Here is a 20,385-nt window from a genome sequence, read left to right on the forward strand (position 1 = left end):
AAAAAAAAAAAAAAAAGAGACAGAAACAAACATCTGAGGCAACATAATTATCTGTCCGTTGCAGATGTGCAGCGATTTCCCCTGTGGGATTGTTAATGTTAATCGGATTAGCCGAGGCATTAATACGTTCCCTCAGGCAGCGGCGAAGACGCAGGCATGTGGATATTTTTGCTCACTAGGTTTGAGTCAGTTGAGGGACACCGAGGACCCCACGGGAGGAACGGTGGCCCACATCCTCGAGACGCCGGCCGACCGAAACTCGACAACTTCTGAATCAAACAGAGCATGCTCCAGTTGACTCAGCGCTGCAAAGGGAACGGAGGAGTGCTGAGTTGTTCATCTTAAATGCATATGGGGTGTTTCATCCCGGGTTTTTACTCTTGTCGGGATGGAAAAGCCTCTAAAACTGTACTTTAAACCATCACTGGAAGCTCACCTCAACCGGTGGGGTTACGATAAATATTTAAATAAGAATGCATGAGTTCCTTCTTTTTTGTTTTTTTAAGCGAAATAAAGAGCAGAGACGCAGGAGTCGATAAAAAGATAGCAGGCGCTGAGCAACTTGCTGACGCACATTTGGGTCCACGGGGACGGCGAGAGGGCACAGGAAGATGATTAAAAATTCACCGGGGAAAAGCACGGCTCATGACTCCTTTTTAGATAAACTACCGAATAGCAGCTGGATCTCGATCATGCGTCGGTTTGAGGCTGGTGTTGTTTGCGACGAGGCAGAAACCGCGAGGTGTTATCAGCAGCGTTCGTCCCTCGAGGCCCGGCTCCAAATGATCCGAACGAGCCGTCATAAAAAACTTTTTTGTTTTAGATCGCATTTAACAGTTTGAGCTTCTCTTTTATTGGTGTGATCTCACCTACAGGTTATTTTAGCTGATCAAAACCACACTGGGAATGTTTTTTTGTTTGTGTATCGCACAAAACATCATTTCAAGTTTGGACATGCATCGTTTTTCCTTGTGAAGTTTTCTGGGATGTGACTCAGATAAAAGGACTAATCCTGATGGCTTTGACGATCCTCTGACTTTATCGGTAACTCCAGCATAAAGTTCTGGTTCAGAGTGAAGCTATTGGATGGACACCAGTGTAAGAACTGTGTATGGTTAGCATGCTGATGTTAGCATTTAGCTCAAAACAATACTTACTGACTTACTGCTACCAATCTGATGACAAAATTTGCATATTTATTTTATTCATTTCTTGGATTGCAGACACTGAAATCTGAAGTCAGATTTGGGGTCTTTTAAACTTCCGGGATTATGTGTGACTTCGATATTTTCAGGTAAAAGTTTGGACAGACCAACTCCTTTTTGTGCCATTTTCTACATCGTAGGACAACAAACTTAAGACTATGAAAACTATGAAACAACACACAGGGAAAATTATACTAAACAATAAAATATGAAGGCATGATATGTGTCATTTTTTAGGGGAGCTGCCGTTGGCATTGATGACAGTTTTGCACACTATGGCAGCCTTGACTCCACAACATTATCATCTTATACAACCAAACTGTATTCACATGCTTTCTGCCACAAACTGTTTGCGATTCATCTCAAATATGTTTCTAATCAACATAGCTTTCTTATTTACTTAATTGCTTTGCTCCTTTTCAGCAATAAATCGTATGTTTTTAAAGGGTCATATTTTATTAAAACTCTGATATTTTTCTGAAGCTGACCCTGTAGTTTTGGTACCTAAACCTAAAGCAAACCACTACATAATGCCATATATGTTATTTTCTAGCAGAAAATAGCAAAAAATAAAGAAAAACTATTATACAAATGGGTGTGTCCAAACTTTTGACTTGCATAGTATCTTAAGTAATGTCCTTAAAAGATGAATAGAACTGTTGGTCACTGATTTACACGACAACATGACAACATTACGACAAAATTAGGAATACAACTTTACTAAAACAGTGCTATACAATTACTGGGATATTTGCAGGTTGAGTTTTCTACCAAAATAATTCTCACTGTTATTTGGAAATGATAGTTTGGAAAACACATATTTTCTACAATTTTTATGAGACTTAAATGCATGAATTCATTTGAAAAAAATAAGCTTTGTGAGCTTTTGGAAATGCCATTTTAAAAATATAAATTCCAACACATAAGGGACTCATCTCTGCCGCAGCTTCTTCAGTGTCAAAACCGGACCTATCTTGGCCATCTTCGTGTTTTTTGAGGCATGTAGTGCACATAGAGACATTTTTCTCATCTAGTTTCTGCTCCATTTTCTCTACATACTAATTCACTGAGGTCACCAACCCAACATGCTGCGACTTCGCCTCTGTTTAAATGCATTCTTGTGCAATTCCCAAGAAGTAAACAAAACATACTCAGCTTTGGCGCAGCTTAAGTTACGAGCAAACTTTTATTCTGTATCCATGAATATTATTACAGAAAATGATGAGGCTCAAATAGTAGCTGACTGAAACACAAAACCGACAATTCACTCCCGCTGGACTCTCCGGTCTCTCCAGTTCATGTGATATAACAAAGGTATATCCTCATCCTCTCGCTGTCCTCGTAGATTCTCTGACTGACGTCAATACTCATATTTCAGGGCCTCAAATAAGCCGAGTCACTGCCCTCAAACAGTGCCATGACGGTCATATCTCAGAAATTCAGTACACAAACCCTTCCTTCTGGCACTGCACTCTGCATCAGTGGGGTTTCTGGGAAGCATCTGGCCCTGATCCTCAGACGGGTTTCTCTTAACGCCAGTGTGCATAAAGAGTAAGATCAGTTTCTGCCCTCCGTCTCTTTTGAAACCTTCCATTAATAATCAATGCTAAGTGCTGGGAATCCTGGATTCAGCGCTGTGGGAAAGGAAAGGGATCGAGTGTTATTCACGGATATGTGTGTGTGTGAGTGTGCGGCGCATGCGAGTGTGTTGCAAGAGCGAAGGGATTGAGAGGATCTGGGTGCGTATACCTATCTAATGGACATCAATATCAAGGAGACAATTATCAGCTAATCTCGAGCCGCCACCCTCACTCCTCCTGCTTGCCTTGTCTCAGTTACAGCGTAGTAAAGGCTTCAAGAAATGCTGAGTGCAGCCGTCTCTCCACCCAACACTGAAAAATTGTCGATTCTTGCAGGTTTTTATCAACGCCACATCAGTGTTTGGGCCTTTAAAAAGTGCCACAGCTTTATTAAAACTCTCTGTTCAAATGCAACACATTTTCTAAGTGGCAGAAGGGGCAGTTTTAGAAGACGTCTAGGGTTTTATTTTTGGTTCAGGGCAGGCAGGTGGACAGCGGCCCAGCTGCCGTGATGATGAAGCTTCATCCGCAGGCTCTCCAGACACCTGACGTTAACACAACCTGCTTCCGTCCTCCAAAACAGAGTCGCGGAAACTACGAAACAGAGCAAAGTGTTCTGGAGAAATGCTCCGGAGAAGAGTAATATTTCGCTACCACACGCAGATTAAACTTTCTGGAGTTGTAGAAGTGCACAATGGCACATTTGGAGGAGTGCTGGATGGTTAAGTGGCTGACGGAAGCAGTCCTCCCTGGTTTATTCTACCTTCAAGGCCCTCAGTTTTTTTTTTTTTTATTAATACGAAATTATTTATCACCAACCTTCTGCTCAGGACAAACCTCTTCCTTACTTGTCACTAAGGAAAAAGAATTCAGGTCAGATGTTTGCAGAAAATAAAGTTACTCGATAAGTAATGCACTGTAAAACACAAGCACTGACGCCTTTTATACCCCAAGATAAGCAGGTAGATATTTTAGGGGATGATGTATCTGGAGTCCGGAGGCAGTAAGTTTTGCATTAAGACTGAAAAACAAAGGAAAAAGTAAGAAAATCCTACTACGAGTACCTCTAAAGCTCAATAATTCACACTTTCTACCTTTGTTTGAAAATAAAGAAAAGTGTAAAAATGACAAAACTGGTTGACATGAAGTTACTGATGCTGTGATCTTCGGTTTCTCCTTGTGTGTCTCCTGTGGCTCTACTTCTCGTCTTTTTGTGTTTCCTGCCTTTTTTGATGGTCTGCATATTTTCTGTATATAAAGTCTTTCTGACATTTGACAGTTCATCTGTTTCTTTCTTGTCAACTAGTTTGTGTGTTCAGTGTTTGTTCTACTTTGTACTTATTGTTGCCTTTCTTGCCTTTTTTTGTTTCCTAGCACCTTTTAAATCTTAGTTATATCTATTTATTAGCTATTATATTAGTTGATAAATGTTTTATTTTGCTTCTGAAACCTTTCTTGAGTGCACATAATTAGTTTGGGTGAAGAAATAGTGCAAAATAGCATGTTAATGAGTGAGCTAATGAGTACTGGTTGGTAAATTTTCTTACTTTTACTGAAAACTTTCTGCAAAACTTTGTTAATTAGCTGATGTATATTTACTATAAGGGGGCGAGAGTGTCATTTAAATTTCCATACAGCCCTTTGGCACAAACAAAAGGCAATCGACACACAAGAACGTCAAGCTATTCCTGAAAGTCTGGAGGATTTTTGTCAGTGCATTATTGGATGTTATCTAGCAAACATCAAAATAAAATATTGAAATGTATCCCATTGCATGTGCATGTATTTATTCTAATAATTGAGAGTATCTAAAAATAACTAAACAGAGTCCTCATGTAATACTACTAATGCATTCTGATAACAGCCCTAAAATAAATTGCCCATGAATGAAGGATATAATGCTCAGTTTTGCTCTATAAAGGAGTTGATTCAACTCTACGGTAACTTTGAAGTGCTTCTGAGCTGCTTTGCATCATACAGAGATGTGTTTTTCTCTTTTGTAATCTTGCTTGTTATTTATAAAAATGCAGTGAACAAAAGAGAAACACTTGTCACTATACAACACAACAGAGACTCCAACATACATATATACAGTTGTATCAGCAACCGTTATTTCTCTTTATCCCAATCAAAGTTCTTTAAACTGGTATTATGTTAAGTTTTCCTACATTTGACAGATGAAACTGCTTTTAAAAAAAACAGAAGAAAAGCCTCGAGTAAAGAAGACAGAGGGCGTATGTGTGTGTGTGACAGAGAGAGAGTGAGAAATTATATATTTGAATCTCACCGAGTCGCTTTAATGGTGTGACATTTAGCACATGTCACCCAGCAGCTTATTTAAATAGCAATGACAAAATAGGAAAATGCTGAAGGGCTGAGAATAACAAAAGGTGTCACTTACATTATGAGCGTGCACCCGCCATTGATTTATCTTTACATCTGCCTGTTAGGATGTTTTAACAATGATCAAGGTACCGAGCGGCAGTCTGAAAGCAGAGACGAACAACGGCAAGATTCACTCGCTCACCCACTTACTCATTCAATCAACACTCAGTCACTTAATTTGCGGTTATCTTTCGTTCCTAATCATCTCTCATTTCAGCACCCACCAGCTGGCTTCACACAGAGATGCAGTGGGTTGGTTACCCACTAGAAAGTGTCCCTGTTGATACGACGGTGACGCAAGCCAGCCAGCTGTGGTGCGAGCAGCAGCTTTCCAGGGAGCTAATGTGATGCTGGCTACCTCTGCATTCGCTCAAGTTGTGTTGTGTTCAGACGGTGGACAGTGCAGGTGCAGTAGCTGAGCGCAAGTGTGAATCCAGAAGTTTGTTTTGGTGCAACTTTACCGATTTCTCTACAACTTCAAGATATAACTAAGGACTTTAAGTTAACCCTCTGAATCCCAAAATCTACAGACAGGCTTAAAAGGCAGATTATCTTTGTAAGAAATCGTCCAAATTGTGTTTCTTATCAGAAACTGTAAAATCACAACAAATTTTCATCTTGATGAGAAGTCCGTCTACTACCCATCAGTGACGTACTGTTCCACTGGAAAACGTAACCAAATCTATTTCATTTAGCTTTAATTTTACTCTACATATTTCAATGAAAGGTCTGACAAAAATTAAGTGTTTGCAGTCATGAGATTCAGCAAGAATTTTCTGCTTCTCTGCACAACTGAGAAGATATTAATGACTCCACTATGAACAACAATCATATGACAAAACATTTTGAACCTTTTGGCTGAACTGGGATGAACTGCAGGCTGTGTTTACATAAATTAAGTAGTCAAATATCTATCCTTTTTTTAAAATTGTAAAATAAATAATTCCAAAAATTATACTTTTCTGGTTTTCTATTTTTTCCTTTTGTCATTATTTATGGCATTATGATTGTCAGACACTGTTAGTCATGTTTGTGCTGTTTCCACAGAGGTGCAGGATTTTAGAATGGAGTGAAAAATGAGCCAACAGTGAATAAAAATGAGATGGGCAAAAGACTTGTGGTTGAAGGGAAGGATGTTTTACTAATTCCACACATAGAAAGACAGAAAGTAATTACTGCTTAACCAGCAACTGAAATTAAAAGACCAACAAGACAACGTTTCATTTAAAAAAAAGAGGAAACTGCACATTATTATATGCTAACCAGCTAACATATGACACTCAATTCTGTGGCACAAATTACTGTCGTTAAGGGTTTATACTGAGTTCAAGACAGGTGATATTCTGCCAAATTCAACACTTTAAAGGTAATAGCAATATAGAGCAATGCTGTCATGACTTGTCCCCCTTTTTAAGTACACAGGTGAGATGAAACAGTCCTGCCGTAATGTTTCACATGAATTAATTGGTTGGTGGCAACGTTCCAAAAATACCGCAATGTGGCCACAAATGCAACCCAATCTCATTCAGTGGGCGTCAAAAACTGCTGTTTTGTCAAAGCCGGTGGCTCGTCACAAGGTGTCCTTTGGTGTCGATGCCACTCGTGTCAGGATTCGACACTGAGTGATATATAGAGGGTTAAAAAAAACGCATAAAGATGTTAGAGAGGTGGTGATGGTGGAGCAATTCACAGGACTTTCACCAAGGAGACCAAGGTTTATGCCCAATGTTGGACGACTATTTTCTCACCTAGTTTTGTTTTGTTTTGGCTCTTAAGCTTTTTTTTCATTCGCTGTTTGGTTAAGTTTCAATAAAGATCAGTGTTGGGTAATTTCGTTAACATGAAGCACATGTCTTTTCCTGAAGATGTGAGGCTATGTTCTTTGTTTCACTCTTCACAGCTACTTCTGTCAGTTTTCACCTGATTTGCATAATTTATTGTATCTCTGTTTTGCCTTTGGTGGAAGCGACTTTGTGCAACCTTGTAGTTTTGAAGCATACTGACACCCCGACTGGAGTAGTCAGGTTTTCCCTTTAAATGTAAATGGAGCCAGCGATAGCACCTAACTTTAATGTCATCAAAACACAAACTCTGGTACTTTTCAGTCCCCAGGCTTCATGTGAGGATGGTAATACACCCACAACGAAAATATGATGACACCCAACTGGATGCACAACAGAGCATATCACAAATCATTTTGTGCTAGGACGCTTTAGTTAATTAGTTCTCGCTGTAGGGCAAAAAGGAGATATTCAACAAATAACACTTAAAAGAAGGAAGTGGGTGGATTCTTTTATTAGAATAATGCAGTTAGCAGAGAAGCACCAAGAGGCAGCAGTGTGTAATTAAGTTGTAATGTGTAGACAATAAAAATGCAAATGTGCACGTGCTGGGTGTTCATTGCAAAGGGGGGGAAAGCTTCGGGAATTGATCCCCTTTCCCGTGAAGGTGAGAGTCCCAGGAGGTATTGATCACATTGGATGTCAGACCAGTCTATGAATGCCATGAAATAAATACATGACTCTCAGCAGAGCATAAAAATACCAAACTGTGGTCTGTTTTCTTGTATCAGGTACATTTTCCCATCATCTTCTCACATCCCCCCAAAAAAACGGATGGCTGGTTACATGCTGAAGCTTTCAGCATCTCGAGCTCAAAGGAGCAATGGGTAGGATTTCGTTGCATCTAGCCCTGAGGTTCCAGTAAGTAAAGGACCCAAATGCAAACACAAGAGGCTTGTATTCAAAAAAACAAAAGGCAATTTTAATTTGAAATTCGTCTAGATAAGTCCAAATCATAGGGAGTTCGCAAAAGTTAACCAAAAAATCCCAAATGGTAACAAAAGGCAAGCATGAGGTGGCATCATCATTTATGAGAACAGCCTCATTATTAGCCCTGTTAGTCTTTCTGTATTCATGGTGATGTCCAACAGCTTTTATCACAATGTCAACTCTGAGTGTCCCAAAACAACGACAAATTGTAGTTAATTGTTGTTAACTTCAGCTCTTTGACCACATGCAAAATAGAACAATGGACGTTTGTAATGTTAGCCTATATGGCGAATTTTATGTTGGTGATGGCGACGTTAGAGAGGAGACTTGATGAAGACATCAAGAGGGCAGAAAAATGCTGCTTGATGTAGTTGTTGTCCTCTCCAAGTTTAACCAATCAGGGTCGCTTAGAAGTAGATACCCAACAACAGGTACTTTTATCTTCCCCAAAAACAGCCATGAAAGAGGTTCTATCAAGATGGTTCCTGTGGTTGGAACATGCTCAAAGTTTCATGCAAGATCCTCGGTAGAAAATGGCTTTATGTAGATATGAAGCGTTCATTTAAAGGCAATGAAAAACCAACAATTTGTAGTTACAGGTGGTTATACACTAATGAACACAGTTCTGAATGCTATCTTCCATTCCTGCTAAATCCTGCATGCTGCTCCTTTAACCGTAGTAGTGATCAGTGAGAGAAATCTTGTCCTCTAAACCATAAAACTTGAAAATACCTGTAAAAAAACCCCATTCTTATGTTGAGTATTAATAGCTGCCAGAGTGCATGATAGCTCCATATTCACACTGATCTACAGTCTGAAGAACTCCAGAGTGTGCGCCTGACACTAGAAGCCTTTCAATCTGAATTATTTTTCCGTACTTGCTCCTCGAGCGTTACGCATTAATCGCCATTAATTGATTCTTTTGTCCACCTGGGGCAACAGAACGAGCTGCAAACTCGACATTGACATAATGTGACCTTATAGAGTTGATATATTTAACATGTTGGATAATGATTACTTATTTATACTTCCAGTGAGTTGTGTTCTGCCCACCTGATCAAAGCAAGTTCTGTATTTATTCTCTGTATTTACTCTTTTAGCTCTATTTTTGTTGGTGGAAATGTACATGTTGGATAATATATATATATATATATGTATATATCTGCTGGAGGTAGATACAAGCAGCCTTTCTCACCTTAAATCCACGGCCAGCTTAATGATATTGATTAGAGCAGCTTTAAGTCTAAACCCTGTCTTCTTTGCTATCAGTTTACTTTCCAAATGAGTTTCCCTCCGACTGCGATTGAGAGTCTAATAGTGGTTGTTAATTAGGAAATGGAACTAACTAATTACTCTAGGTGGTATAAAAGTGCTCCATGTTAATGTTCAAATTAATTTAAAAAAAGAAAAAATCCTTCCATGAGAGCTTCACATGCATTCAATCTGAAGAGCTTCTGCCAAATCACACCTGATGTCCTGTCAGAACATGATGATAGAAGACTGTCAGTCCTCTCAGAAACTCCATATGTTTACATGTTTTTGCTACGAGGGATAATAGTTCTGTTAGAACCTGAGAAAGCTGCTGAATGTGTGGTCCAAATGGGTTTATTGCCTTTAAGTCATTGAATCCTGAAGGTCAACATAGTAGAAAGGATTTTTAGAACAGGCCTAATAACATCAGGGTCACCAACTTGTTGTTACAATGCTGTTATTTACGCTGTAATTTCACAGATTTGATTTGGTGGATTTAAAAACGTCTCCTTTAAAAAGTAGCCTAGAGCTTAAGGAGTTAAACCGTGCCTCGCAGAGATTGAGAATTACACTTTGGTGAATTATTTTCAGGGTTGGCAGCAATGATTGGTAGAAGAGCAGCTTCACACTAATGGAGCACTTACTGAAATGAAAATGCCAAAATAAAACATCATATATTAGTCATCTGCCAGTGATGCTGTATAAACACAGTACTTTTTAGATTCAAAAACAGAAAAAAAACAGAGCTGAAAATGTTAGCCAGTACCAGTCAAAAGAACAGACAGTGCTGAGTTTCAGCCTTTTGTTATCACAGTTTCTTTGGAAACTGCTACCAGCTAAAAGGGAGAAAAATGACTTTCAGCCATTTAGTGTGTCTGTCTCCATCTGAGTGGAGAATGGGATGGTGCAGCCTCGGGAATCATTCTGTCACAACAAAGCTCTCATGCTACTTTTAATGTTTTGACATGAAATAGTGACAGCCATCCGGTCCACCCGTGTCCCAATTTTTTCTTTTTTTTTTCTTTTCTGGTCATCATCTCCTGCTCATTCTCCATCTTTTTCGCTTTTCTAATCTACAAAACACCTTCGGCGTGAGCGAGTGGGAGGGAGGGAGCACCGGTGGGAGGTGGGAGCAGAGGAGAGGTGGGGTGTTGTAATAGCAATGGATCCATTTTTATATGAAAGCTGACACTCATAGCCACATGGGAAGGGCAGCTTTCTGGAGGGAGGTAATGGTTTCTTCTCCTCCCGCTGCTCCCTGAGGTGGGCTGAGTGTAAATTACATCCAGTTCGGCCTCTGCACAGCCAAGACTGGAGCCGACTCGCACCCGCCTCCCACAATTCCCTTCCCTCCTCATCACCAGTTAGATCTTGAGAGATATTCCCATCTTGCCGGGGCACAGAGAGACGTGTCGGAGGGAATAGTCTGCCTACATGTGGCATTACCATCTTTCTTCTTGCAATCTCTCAAGTAAGTAAAGGGAACACTCCAGCTGCAGCAGCGCGACCTCAGTTCACTGACTATATGTTTTGGGAGACTGCTCAGGATTTTTGCAAAGGGAGAAAGGGAAGTAGAGTATGAAGGGAAGGCTGCAAATGCACACAGCAACTCTGCAGATCCACTTAAGTCGGATTGAACGTGTCAGAGCAGCTTGGATGGAAGGCAGAGCAGAGCAAGGCAGAGAAAAGGCTGGCAGACTGCGTTTCATGGCCTGTCAGGTCAGGATACATTATCCCCCTGGTCATACTGTTTCTCATTAGCCCCCTGATGTGCTGTGAAGTTCTGCCTGCCTGCCATGCCGGGCAAAGCCCCCAAGTTAGGCCGAGGTGGCACCTTGGCCCAGTGTGCCACCAAGTAAACGTAGAGATTGGACAGGTGGTTAGAGAGGGAAAGAAGGCTAGAGTAACAGCACTTGGAATCAATAAATATGTTTTTTTTCTGGAGCAGAAACTAATTATTGGCTATCACAGAGACCTAGAAACAATATGTGGAACCAATATAAAGCATGTCATACCAGGGAACGTAGGCTTCTTCATTAACAAGGGTTACTATCACTCAATACGTACATAAAAGTTGTGCATTAACAGAATGTGATCGCAGGAATTCTGTCATTCATAAATAGGTTACTTCAATATTATTGAAGTTGTTCAGTGATATCATTAATTACTATAGATGAATATATACAATAGCAGAAGAACTGATCACATCACAATGCTCTAATTTCTTTAGTCTTTTTCTGCTTCAGCTGTTTGTTTTTTTTTGTTTTTTTTATTGTTTTTTAGTTTTCTTAATATTTCGCTTTTCTTTCACTTTGATTTCCCATGAAGGCCAATATCTTAAAGTATTATTTGTTTTAATTTTCTGGGTAATCTGTGACTATCTCAAAATTTAGCCATTAGCATAACCAAGCCCTTATCCGTTAGCATAGCGTTAGCCAGTGTGAAAGTAGCGCTTCTTGTTCAGCTTTTGCAGGCTACGTCTCTGTTAAAAAAAAACTTGTCCGTCAATTAGAGCCAATTTTCAAAGTATATTTCTTTAAAAAGTTGTTTACAGGTACTTCAGATAGCGTTAGCCACCAACCCGACAGCCAGCCTCTTGGTGATAGCGTTAGCCTAGCATGTCACTGACAAGTAAATTATTCTATCATTTTAAGCGGAAACCGTTCTTGTTGTGTCAGATTGTGATTTTTATTACAACATCAACAGCTTTAGCTTCGAAACACAGTTTTGCACACCAAAGCCGCTCCAGTCTACTTCTTATTAGCTTTCATTGTTGATGGGCTATTACTCGTGATGTGCACTCAATCAGATCGTGGTGTGGGGAGGACATTGAGTAATGACACCAATAATTGGAAAAATGTCAAATATCGACCCCAAGAATTGGCCAGTCTGATCCTTAAATGGCACCAATAAGATCCAAGTTTGGACAACCACTTTCCTTGTAGTCCTCTACTCTGTCCCCAACTCATGGGAGGTGAAGTGATACTTAGGCAGCTCTGAATTAACCTGATCAGTAATATTACATACAGACGGTCCTCATCAGAGAAACAACGGGCCTCGGCAGACGGTCTACGACCTCTGTGTTGAAGTACAAATGACCTGTGTGGAGTATGTGCGGCTGAAAGCGGTGTATCTGTCAGCAACAAGGTAAGGGTGGATGACTGGGTTGTGAAAAGCTTCTGACCTTGACACTTTGAGAGTGCGCTTCAACAACCACCTTCCTACCAGCAGCTGACATTAGTTTCATAACCACATTTTCTCTCTAACCTTACTTGTACAGCATCTGTCGCAGCAAACTACAACCTGATAGGAGCAGCAAATTAGAAAACACTCATATGGGTTTGTTTAAAGAGGTGCTAACAAATGAGCTGGTGTCTTTTTTTGTTTTGTCAGAGGACTTACTGTGGGTGAGCTGAGGTTAGGTTTCAGTCCAAACTATATTTTTTTACCACAGTGCCAGTGCAAAAGAAAACATGATTTAATGTGAGTGTCCTTTCACTGCCATTATGTGAATATTAGGAGCTGGGAATGCTGAGATAAACAGTTGGTTGCACTAATTCTCCAGTCAGGTGCTATTAAATCATTGCAGAAGAAGAAGGCTCAGTGACATGATGCAATTAAAAGAGTGCCAGTCAAACCTCAAACAAACAAAAACAATGTGGCACAGTTTGTTTGTTTGTTTGTCCCCTCATCCGATTGCACAGATCTGATGTCGTCTTCGGCCATAACTTTTCATCTCCTTAGCAGAAGCGTCAATGAAAGTCATGCAAACCTCGCCTCCTGTACTGTATGTTACCAATTAGCGAACTTTTTTGCAATATTTTTTTTAGAGTTTCTGGTGTTTCTGCTCAGTTTTTTTGTAATGCAACTTAAAAATCGGCATAAAAACAGCTATAAAATACTGTTACAGCACTCAAAACTTCTCAGCAAGGAGGTCAGGGTGTCCTACTGGCACTTGGATTGGTTACTTTCAACCATAAGTAGTTTTAGTTTAACTGAGCTAATGGTGACATACATCAGTCTTCTATCGTCATGTCATTTGCAGCAGTTTTGGATGTTCATTTATAAAGGCTCTAACAAGCCTGCAGTTTTAGTTTGTAGTTTTTACTCCTATAAATACACTGTTCAAACCTAAACCTGCCAGTAGCCTCAGCAGACCAGAACGCATTGCAGTAGCATGTAAGGTATTCTTCCAGTTATTCTAACATGAAGTCTCACTTAGACCAGAGAAATCAAAATTAAGTACAGGAGTAGATGAAAGTAAGAAATGTACCAACTGATCATTTAATCTAATTAACAAGTCATCTCTGCAAAAAAGAAAAAAGAGAAAAAAACCCACAGCCACGAATCCCGAGCACAAAAGGTGTCACCGAAATTAAAAATACTCATTTGCACATTAGCACTTTTACATACGCGTTAACATTTATGAATGCATAATCAGCGGAGCGGGAGGCGTGACACGTTACACAAGGGAGGGCATGCAGGAAGAGAACGACGACTGGAGCTGTCTCTGGGGCGGCCTGCACTGGTGCACACACAGATGGGCTGGGAGGCAGAGAGCCGAGGACGAGTCTCGTATGGTGTGTTTACATGCATTAACCTGGATGTCACCGGCTCTCTGCGGTCGCTTGTTTTTTTCTTGAAACATCATGTAAATGACAAAGCTGGTTTCCTTAAAGCGAGTGGTGGTTAACAGGGAACTGTATGGATGAGACTTCTGTAGGAGAAACCTTATGTTTGGCCAAGTGGAAGCTGTAGATCATGATTTACATAATATGCAGTGTATAGAAGCATCTGCAGCACAGTATTATTTTTTCTTTTAACATGACAGCCTTCTAGTTATCTCTAAAAAATGCGGTCATGGTTTGAGAATGAAATAGGTAGACTTAGGGTATCTGAGTATTGTATATTTGCAAACACTGGCTGAATGACTGCAGTGCATTGAGGAAGTCTTTTACAGTTTCCAGCCTTATTTAGTTTGCTTGCATATATAATAAGACTTGAGGAGGGTAGGAACAATTAGGACAAGTAAAGAAAATCACAAGAGAACCACGTGACACAGAATAAAAGCAACGTTAAGCCGTAAAGCAAGGTTAACTGATTCCTTCATTGTTCCCCAAGAGGTTTAATCTCTTCTGGAAGCTGCTGCGCGGCATGTAAACTGCAGTTTGGACAACAAATTAGCACAATCCTGTTTAATTAATCAGCTTTTTGCATGTTCTCATTGTTGTGAAGCGCCTATCACCTATCCAGTGTCTTTTGACAAGTCCAGACGCTTGTCTGAGTGTATTCCTGGAGGAGCCGGTGGCATCTGAAAAAACAAGCAGCAATAGTAATCCAAACTCTGTCACTTTACTCCAATCTAAGCCTCACCAGCAGCGTCAATAAGAAGCCGCAAAGAGACAAACATGGGCCTGGCAAGCTCATCCAGGGATCACATTGTGAGTCACAATGCGTGTCCGCTCTCCTCCTCCCCCCCCATCTCCACAGCCAGACGGAAATAGTCGGCTTTGGCACTGCCATAATTTCGCCTCTCTCCTTCTGCACTCGGTGTTCCTCCCCTTTCATTTCAAAGCTGGGGGGGGAGCGAAGTTATTGCATGTGACACACTCGGTAGTGAAAAGGGTGGAGAGAAAAATTGCATTACTCCACAAAGCAGAATGCCACGGGAGCGGGATGAGATGTATCTCCTGCTGCTTAATAACAGTGGAATTATTTAAAATAGAAGCAGCAGCGGCAGAATATTTCTGAATCTATATTTAGATTGGGAGTGATGCGTCTCACCCTCGCAGCCACGGCTCATGTGGGATTCGCAGGGGAGACATGGAAATGCATCAGGGTGGAGATCAATCTAGCGTGCTGCATGGCGCCTTGCAGAAAGATGCTATTTTCCCAAGATATTACATTATCAAAACGAGCTCGGGAGCGTTCACAGTGACCATTTCAGCTCAGCAGAACGGATCAAAGTGAATTTCACTACAGTTATTTCCCAAGAATATTTTGTGGCATTTAAACTGCAATCTTTAAAGAAGTTAGGATCAATAGAGTAAGCTACAAAGTCAAGTTCCCTTGTACAACCTTTTTTTTTTTTCTCTCTAAGCTATCTATTTTTAGCATCCTCTGCCATCTCTACACCAGCTGGATACAGGAATATCATCTGCTGCTCATTCATTCACTAACCAATAACCTGACTCGGAGGCTTGCTTTCACTCTGCAAATTTCAAACATTATTACTTTCCAGGACCTTGTCGCAGCAAATTGCATTGATTAGCCGCCTCTAAATCAGTTGGCTTTAATTACTTTTACCTTGTATTGCTTGGCTAAGCATATAGCTCCGCATGATTGCGACTAAATTGCAATTAGCTGATGCCCCGAGCACCCATGAGAAAGACATAATGGCGGTTTCATGTAAATCAATGGTATGTGGGTGTTGGACAGAGTGTAATCATCTGCAAAAAATAACGAGGTACTGCAGAAGTTGGTAGAAACTGTCACTGATCAACACGGATTGATCATCACTGACGACAGAACACTATTGTACTTTGTAGTCATGCAGTGTTTCGGTACATAACATGAAGAAAGAGCCTCAGTCTTGCATCAAGATTAAAGAAATCAGTAGACATTTGGTGTCTTAGCGTGATAATCATCCTAATTTTAACTCGAAAACATTTTGATATAATCGGGGCGGCTCCGGTGAGTCTGCAAACAGTTTGAGGGTTTTCAGACTGGATCTGTAAACCCCTCACAGTATCAGATGATCTGAGCAGAGCATCAGTGCAGGCCAGGATCCCAGAACTGATTTCTACTTTACTCCTCCACCAAACACAGTGTCCAGTTTGTTTTGGTCTTATCATATCAAAGAACCTTCTTCCAGCTGACTTCAATGAAGTCTTACAAATTCTGGCAAACTCTAGTTGAGCTTTTTTCAACAGTGCATTTCTCTTTGTGACTCTCTCATAAAGCTTTGACTGGTGAAGAACAAACAATGGTTTGTGGGCACAGTTTCTCCAATCGAGGCTGCTGAAGCGTAACTCTTTCAGAGGAGTCACAGGTGTCTTGGTGGCCTCCCTCACTGGTCTCTTTCTTGCACAGTCACAGTTTTTAAAGACGGGCTGCTCTAGACAGATTCACCCATGTGCCACATTTCTGCAACTTCTTAATGATGGATTTAAATGTCCTCCAAGGGACATTCAATGATTTGGAAATTTTCTTGTATCAATCCACTGACTTTTAAATAACCTTTTCATTGAGTTGCTTGGAGTGTTCTTTGTCTTCATGGTGTAGTGATGTACCAGTGACTGGACCTTCCAGATACACTTGTCTTTATGCTGCAATCACCTGAGACACATTCACTGCACTCAGATGATCTCAATTTTATTTATTGTGTGACTTCTGGCACCAGTTGGCTTCACTTTTGTTGAATTAGGTGAGTCGCCTTAAAGGGGGGTGAATATTTATACAATCACTTATTTGTATTTTATATTAATTGGCTTTACTTTGTAGAAATCTGTTTTCACTTTGACATGAAAGAGTCTTAATTTGTACATTCTTGTCCAAAAAATGCAAATTAAATTGCCCATGATTCAGTATTACAAAGCAATTAAAAGGGAAAACTTCCAAGAGGGGTAAACAGTACTGTAACCATCATTTTTATAGTCAATTAATTATAATTATTTATTCAATTAATTGATAATTTGTGTCAGTTAAACATCAGATAGTTTAATAAAACACATCATTATCATTTTCCAAAGACTAAACCGATGTATTTAGTTGTTTGTTGTAGATTTTTTTGCATTATTTTGGTTAATTATCATACAAAATCTAATGTGTGAGCTGCAGAAAATACGAAATTATAACATTCATTAATTAATCGATCCACCAGCAGCCATCAAAAGGAACTTAGGTGTTCAATAGTTAATGGCTGAGCGTTGCTGACATAGCCAAAGCTCACAAATTAAATCACAAGCTTTAAAAATGCATATACATCTTGAATTAAAGAGGCCATCACTGAGCAGCTTGATGGAAACGTTGGGCAAAGACGTTCATTAAGAATATAAAGTCTTCAACGGTTGAGGTCAAGTAAACTTTAACAGGCTGTATTGTGGGTGCAGGTCTGAATGGAGGCCGTCTGTACGGCAGCGTGAGTGGCTGGTCAACAGATGGTAGTGTAGGGAGGCTGCTGGGTTCATTGGCCGGCTCTGTGTACAGTTAGCAGGGGGTCACCAACAAGCCCTGGGATGTTTGTCCCTGCCAGTCCCGTTTTATCACACACACACTTTTGGCTGCGAAAACTCTGCTTATCGCAGCTCCATTCAGCCGTCAAAAACCCCCAAAAAAACAAAAAAAACACCTGAACAGTATGATTTATGGACTGAGGTTTGCACTGTCTGACAAGGCAAACAATCCTGCTCTGCGCTGCTGCTGCTGCAGATATGAAACTTTGTTCTGATCTCTGATTCTGTTTTAGATGAATGAGCGACGGTGTGAACTGAAGGTCAAACTGAATGCCAACCTTCAGTCAAGGAGAACATTGTTGTTTTCAGCTCAAAGGAGCATGTAGATTATCAGCAAACACACGTCAAGAAATGAGCGCATGAAAGGATGCAAGCCTGCGCGCACACACCAACACACACAAACACACACCAACACACACACACACAAACAAACTAGCAAGTATCTCAGGCTTACCGGAAAGTAGAGAAGCAGAGCTCCACACAGGATGGCCTCCAGCAGGACGAGGCCTGATGCTCTGATGCTCTGCCAAAACAGAAAGAAACTGCGGTTATGAAACTTCTCATTTATACATCATATATTTGAATATGCATATTTTTTGGCAACTAAAACAAGCTAAAACACAACAGTGACTTTAAAACAACATGAGCATTTCTTTTTTTGGAGTTGCCCTTTTCTTGACTTGAAATCTAATATTCACTCTTCTTTAAGCTCTGGTTTAGTTTCCACAAACTCCTGGGAACACATTTGCATCTCTAGAAGCTAAATGCTATGCATTCATTAAACAGCTTCCCATGATTGCTGATGAGAAGGTGAAAGCAAGAGTCGGGTGATGAGTCTCTGCTCCCCAATTACGTGTCTGTGAAGATTCTCAGTCATCCAGGTCATGGTTTTTCTGGTGGATTAATCGTAGCAACTGGACTTGCTTGAGTTCCTTGAAGACGTTTCACTTCTCATCCAAGGGGCTTCTGACTGACAAGTTGGGAGTTCCAGATACTTATATCCTAAATCCTATATCCACAAGTGCATGGCTCAGCACAGAAGAGAGGACAAAGGACGCTCATTCGAAGACAACAACGTACAGATTTTGGCCAGGGAGGACAGATGGTTTAAGAGAGGGGTGAAAGAAGCCATCTAACTGGAAAGACCATCCCTCAACAGAGGTGGAGGTCTGAGGCATCATCTCTCACTTGTTCACCAATTCAGTCCTAAGAATTCGAAACCGAAACTCAGGTGTTAATGGCTCCTTAAGGATATAAGTATCTGGAACTCCCAACTAGTCAGTCAGAACTGATGAAGCCTCTTGGATGAGAGGTGGAACATCTTCAAGGAACTCAAGCAAGTCCAATTTACGAGAATTCCCAAATTACATTAAAATCCCTTGTAATATGTCATTAATTTAAAGATTAGGAATGTACTCTCTGGGTTGACTCGTTGATATGCTCTCATCTGATCAAATCCTGATTGCTTGATCAGTTAAAAATGTTGCTTTCATGCAGACAAGAGCATCAACAGCTTTCAAGGATGAATCCATTATTTTTGGTGACGGGAGGAACAGACTCATCATGTTTTCATAAATTTGTACTTTCCCAACCTAACGTTGACTTATTTAACAATTTACTGAACGTTCCCTCGGAGTCGACTCTAAACTAACTGACTGGAGTTTTTATATTACACAGCTTAATAACCAACATGACAGATAATTCAAAATCAGCAGCTAACTTGTCGGCTTTATATTCCTCAGTGGCTTTTAGTTCCATTTTCAGAAATCATATGAGCCATTTCAGCATAAAATAATGAGATTAAAATGATTTAAAATGCTGCTAATGCTAGCTTTTTATATTTAGTTGTAATTCACACTGAACATGCAGATTTTGGAAGCGAAGTGCTTTGTTTGACGACTGAGCTGGAGAGCTTTACTTTCAATAATTATGCAGAAAAACTAAATGACACCTTATAAATTAACTGACTATTGCAAGAAATTACAATAAAATATTCGATAAAATAATTAAAAGCTCATATATGCTCCTGGTTTGCAGACGTGCTTCATCACAAATGTCTACATTACGATTAAACCCGTGTTTTCTCTTCTCTGCTAAATGTATGTACCGTAGAGTCTCGCAGCCTTCAGACGCCCTTCACATTGCAGGAGGTTTAAACAAGCCTAAAAACAGCAGGATATTATAATATCCCAGGCAGATTTACAAAGAGGAAAGGAGCTTTCCTCTTTGTTCGCTGAAAGAGAACCAAGTATAGCGAAAGCTCCTCCCTCGAGGACTTTTTATAGAAGGGTCCACCATTTCAGGCGCTTTCTGTGCACCTCTTGTGTAAGATATTTAGCAACATATCGTCCTCTAATTGACAACATGCTTGAGGGGGCTTTCAAAGAGCAAGAGGCAGCTGTGCCACCCATTTAAAAATACATACAAAAGGAAACAGAAGCCTTCCCCTTCTCTCTCTGTGCACCGGCTGAGTGATGTTTATCTCGTTTAAAATAAAACTAGCAACATAAACCTGCAACCCAAATAAACTCCTTCATGAAAATTCCTCAGAAAGTCTGTGAAGGAGCTTTGAAACTAAAGTCTTAAACTTAGTTTGGGAAGATTAATGGGGATTACATAAGTGGTCTTTAAATTATGACAAAGACTCCGGAGTATCTCAGACGTCCATCTGCTTTATTAATGGGGCTGATCTTTTGTTCGACTCCGGGTGTTATAATGGCACAGAGTTCAGGTGTGCCAGATAGCACAGTGAGATGTTCCTCTGTCAGGAATGTGGAGAATATTCAGGCTAATCCTCGGATGTCTAATGCGCAACACAAAGACGTTAATTAGGATTAATTAATAATTGACAGAAATAGCTTGTGGCTCGGAGGATTTTACAATTTCAGTTAAAAAGTTTTCTTGGGTTGAAAGTGAACTCAGTAATTGAATTACTACGATGACCAACTTTCATTTCAAC

General features: G+C 40.2%; 1 protein-coding gene across 1 annotated transcript in view; it reads right to left on the reverse strand.

The window, feature by feature from the left end:
* gpr158a (G protein-coupled receptor 158a) overlaps positions 1-20,385 on the reverse strand; it is an 86,199-nt gene that overhangs the window by 15,082 nt on the left and 50,732 nt on the right. The window contains exon 5 of the mRNA XM_008300104.1: positions 17,881-17,949. Within this exon, the coding sequence (XP_008298326.1) occupies positions 17,881-17,949 (69 nt within the window). The remainder of the gene's footprint in view (positions 1-17,880; positions 17,950-20,385) is intronic.

The sequence above is a fragment of the Stegastes partitus genome, unplaced genomic scaffold, assembly GCF_000690725.1.
Source record: "Stegastes partitus isolate 25-593 unplaced genomic scaffold, Stegastes_partitus-1.0.2 Scaffold1499, whole genome shotgun sequence".
Taxonomy (NCBI): Eukaryota; Metazoa; Chordata; class Actinopteri; family Pomacentridae; genus Stegastes; species Stegastes partitus.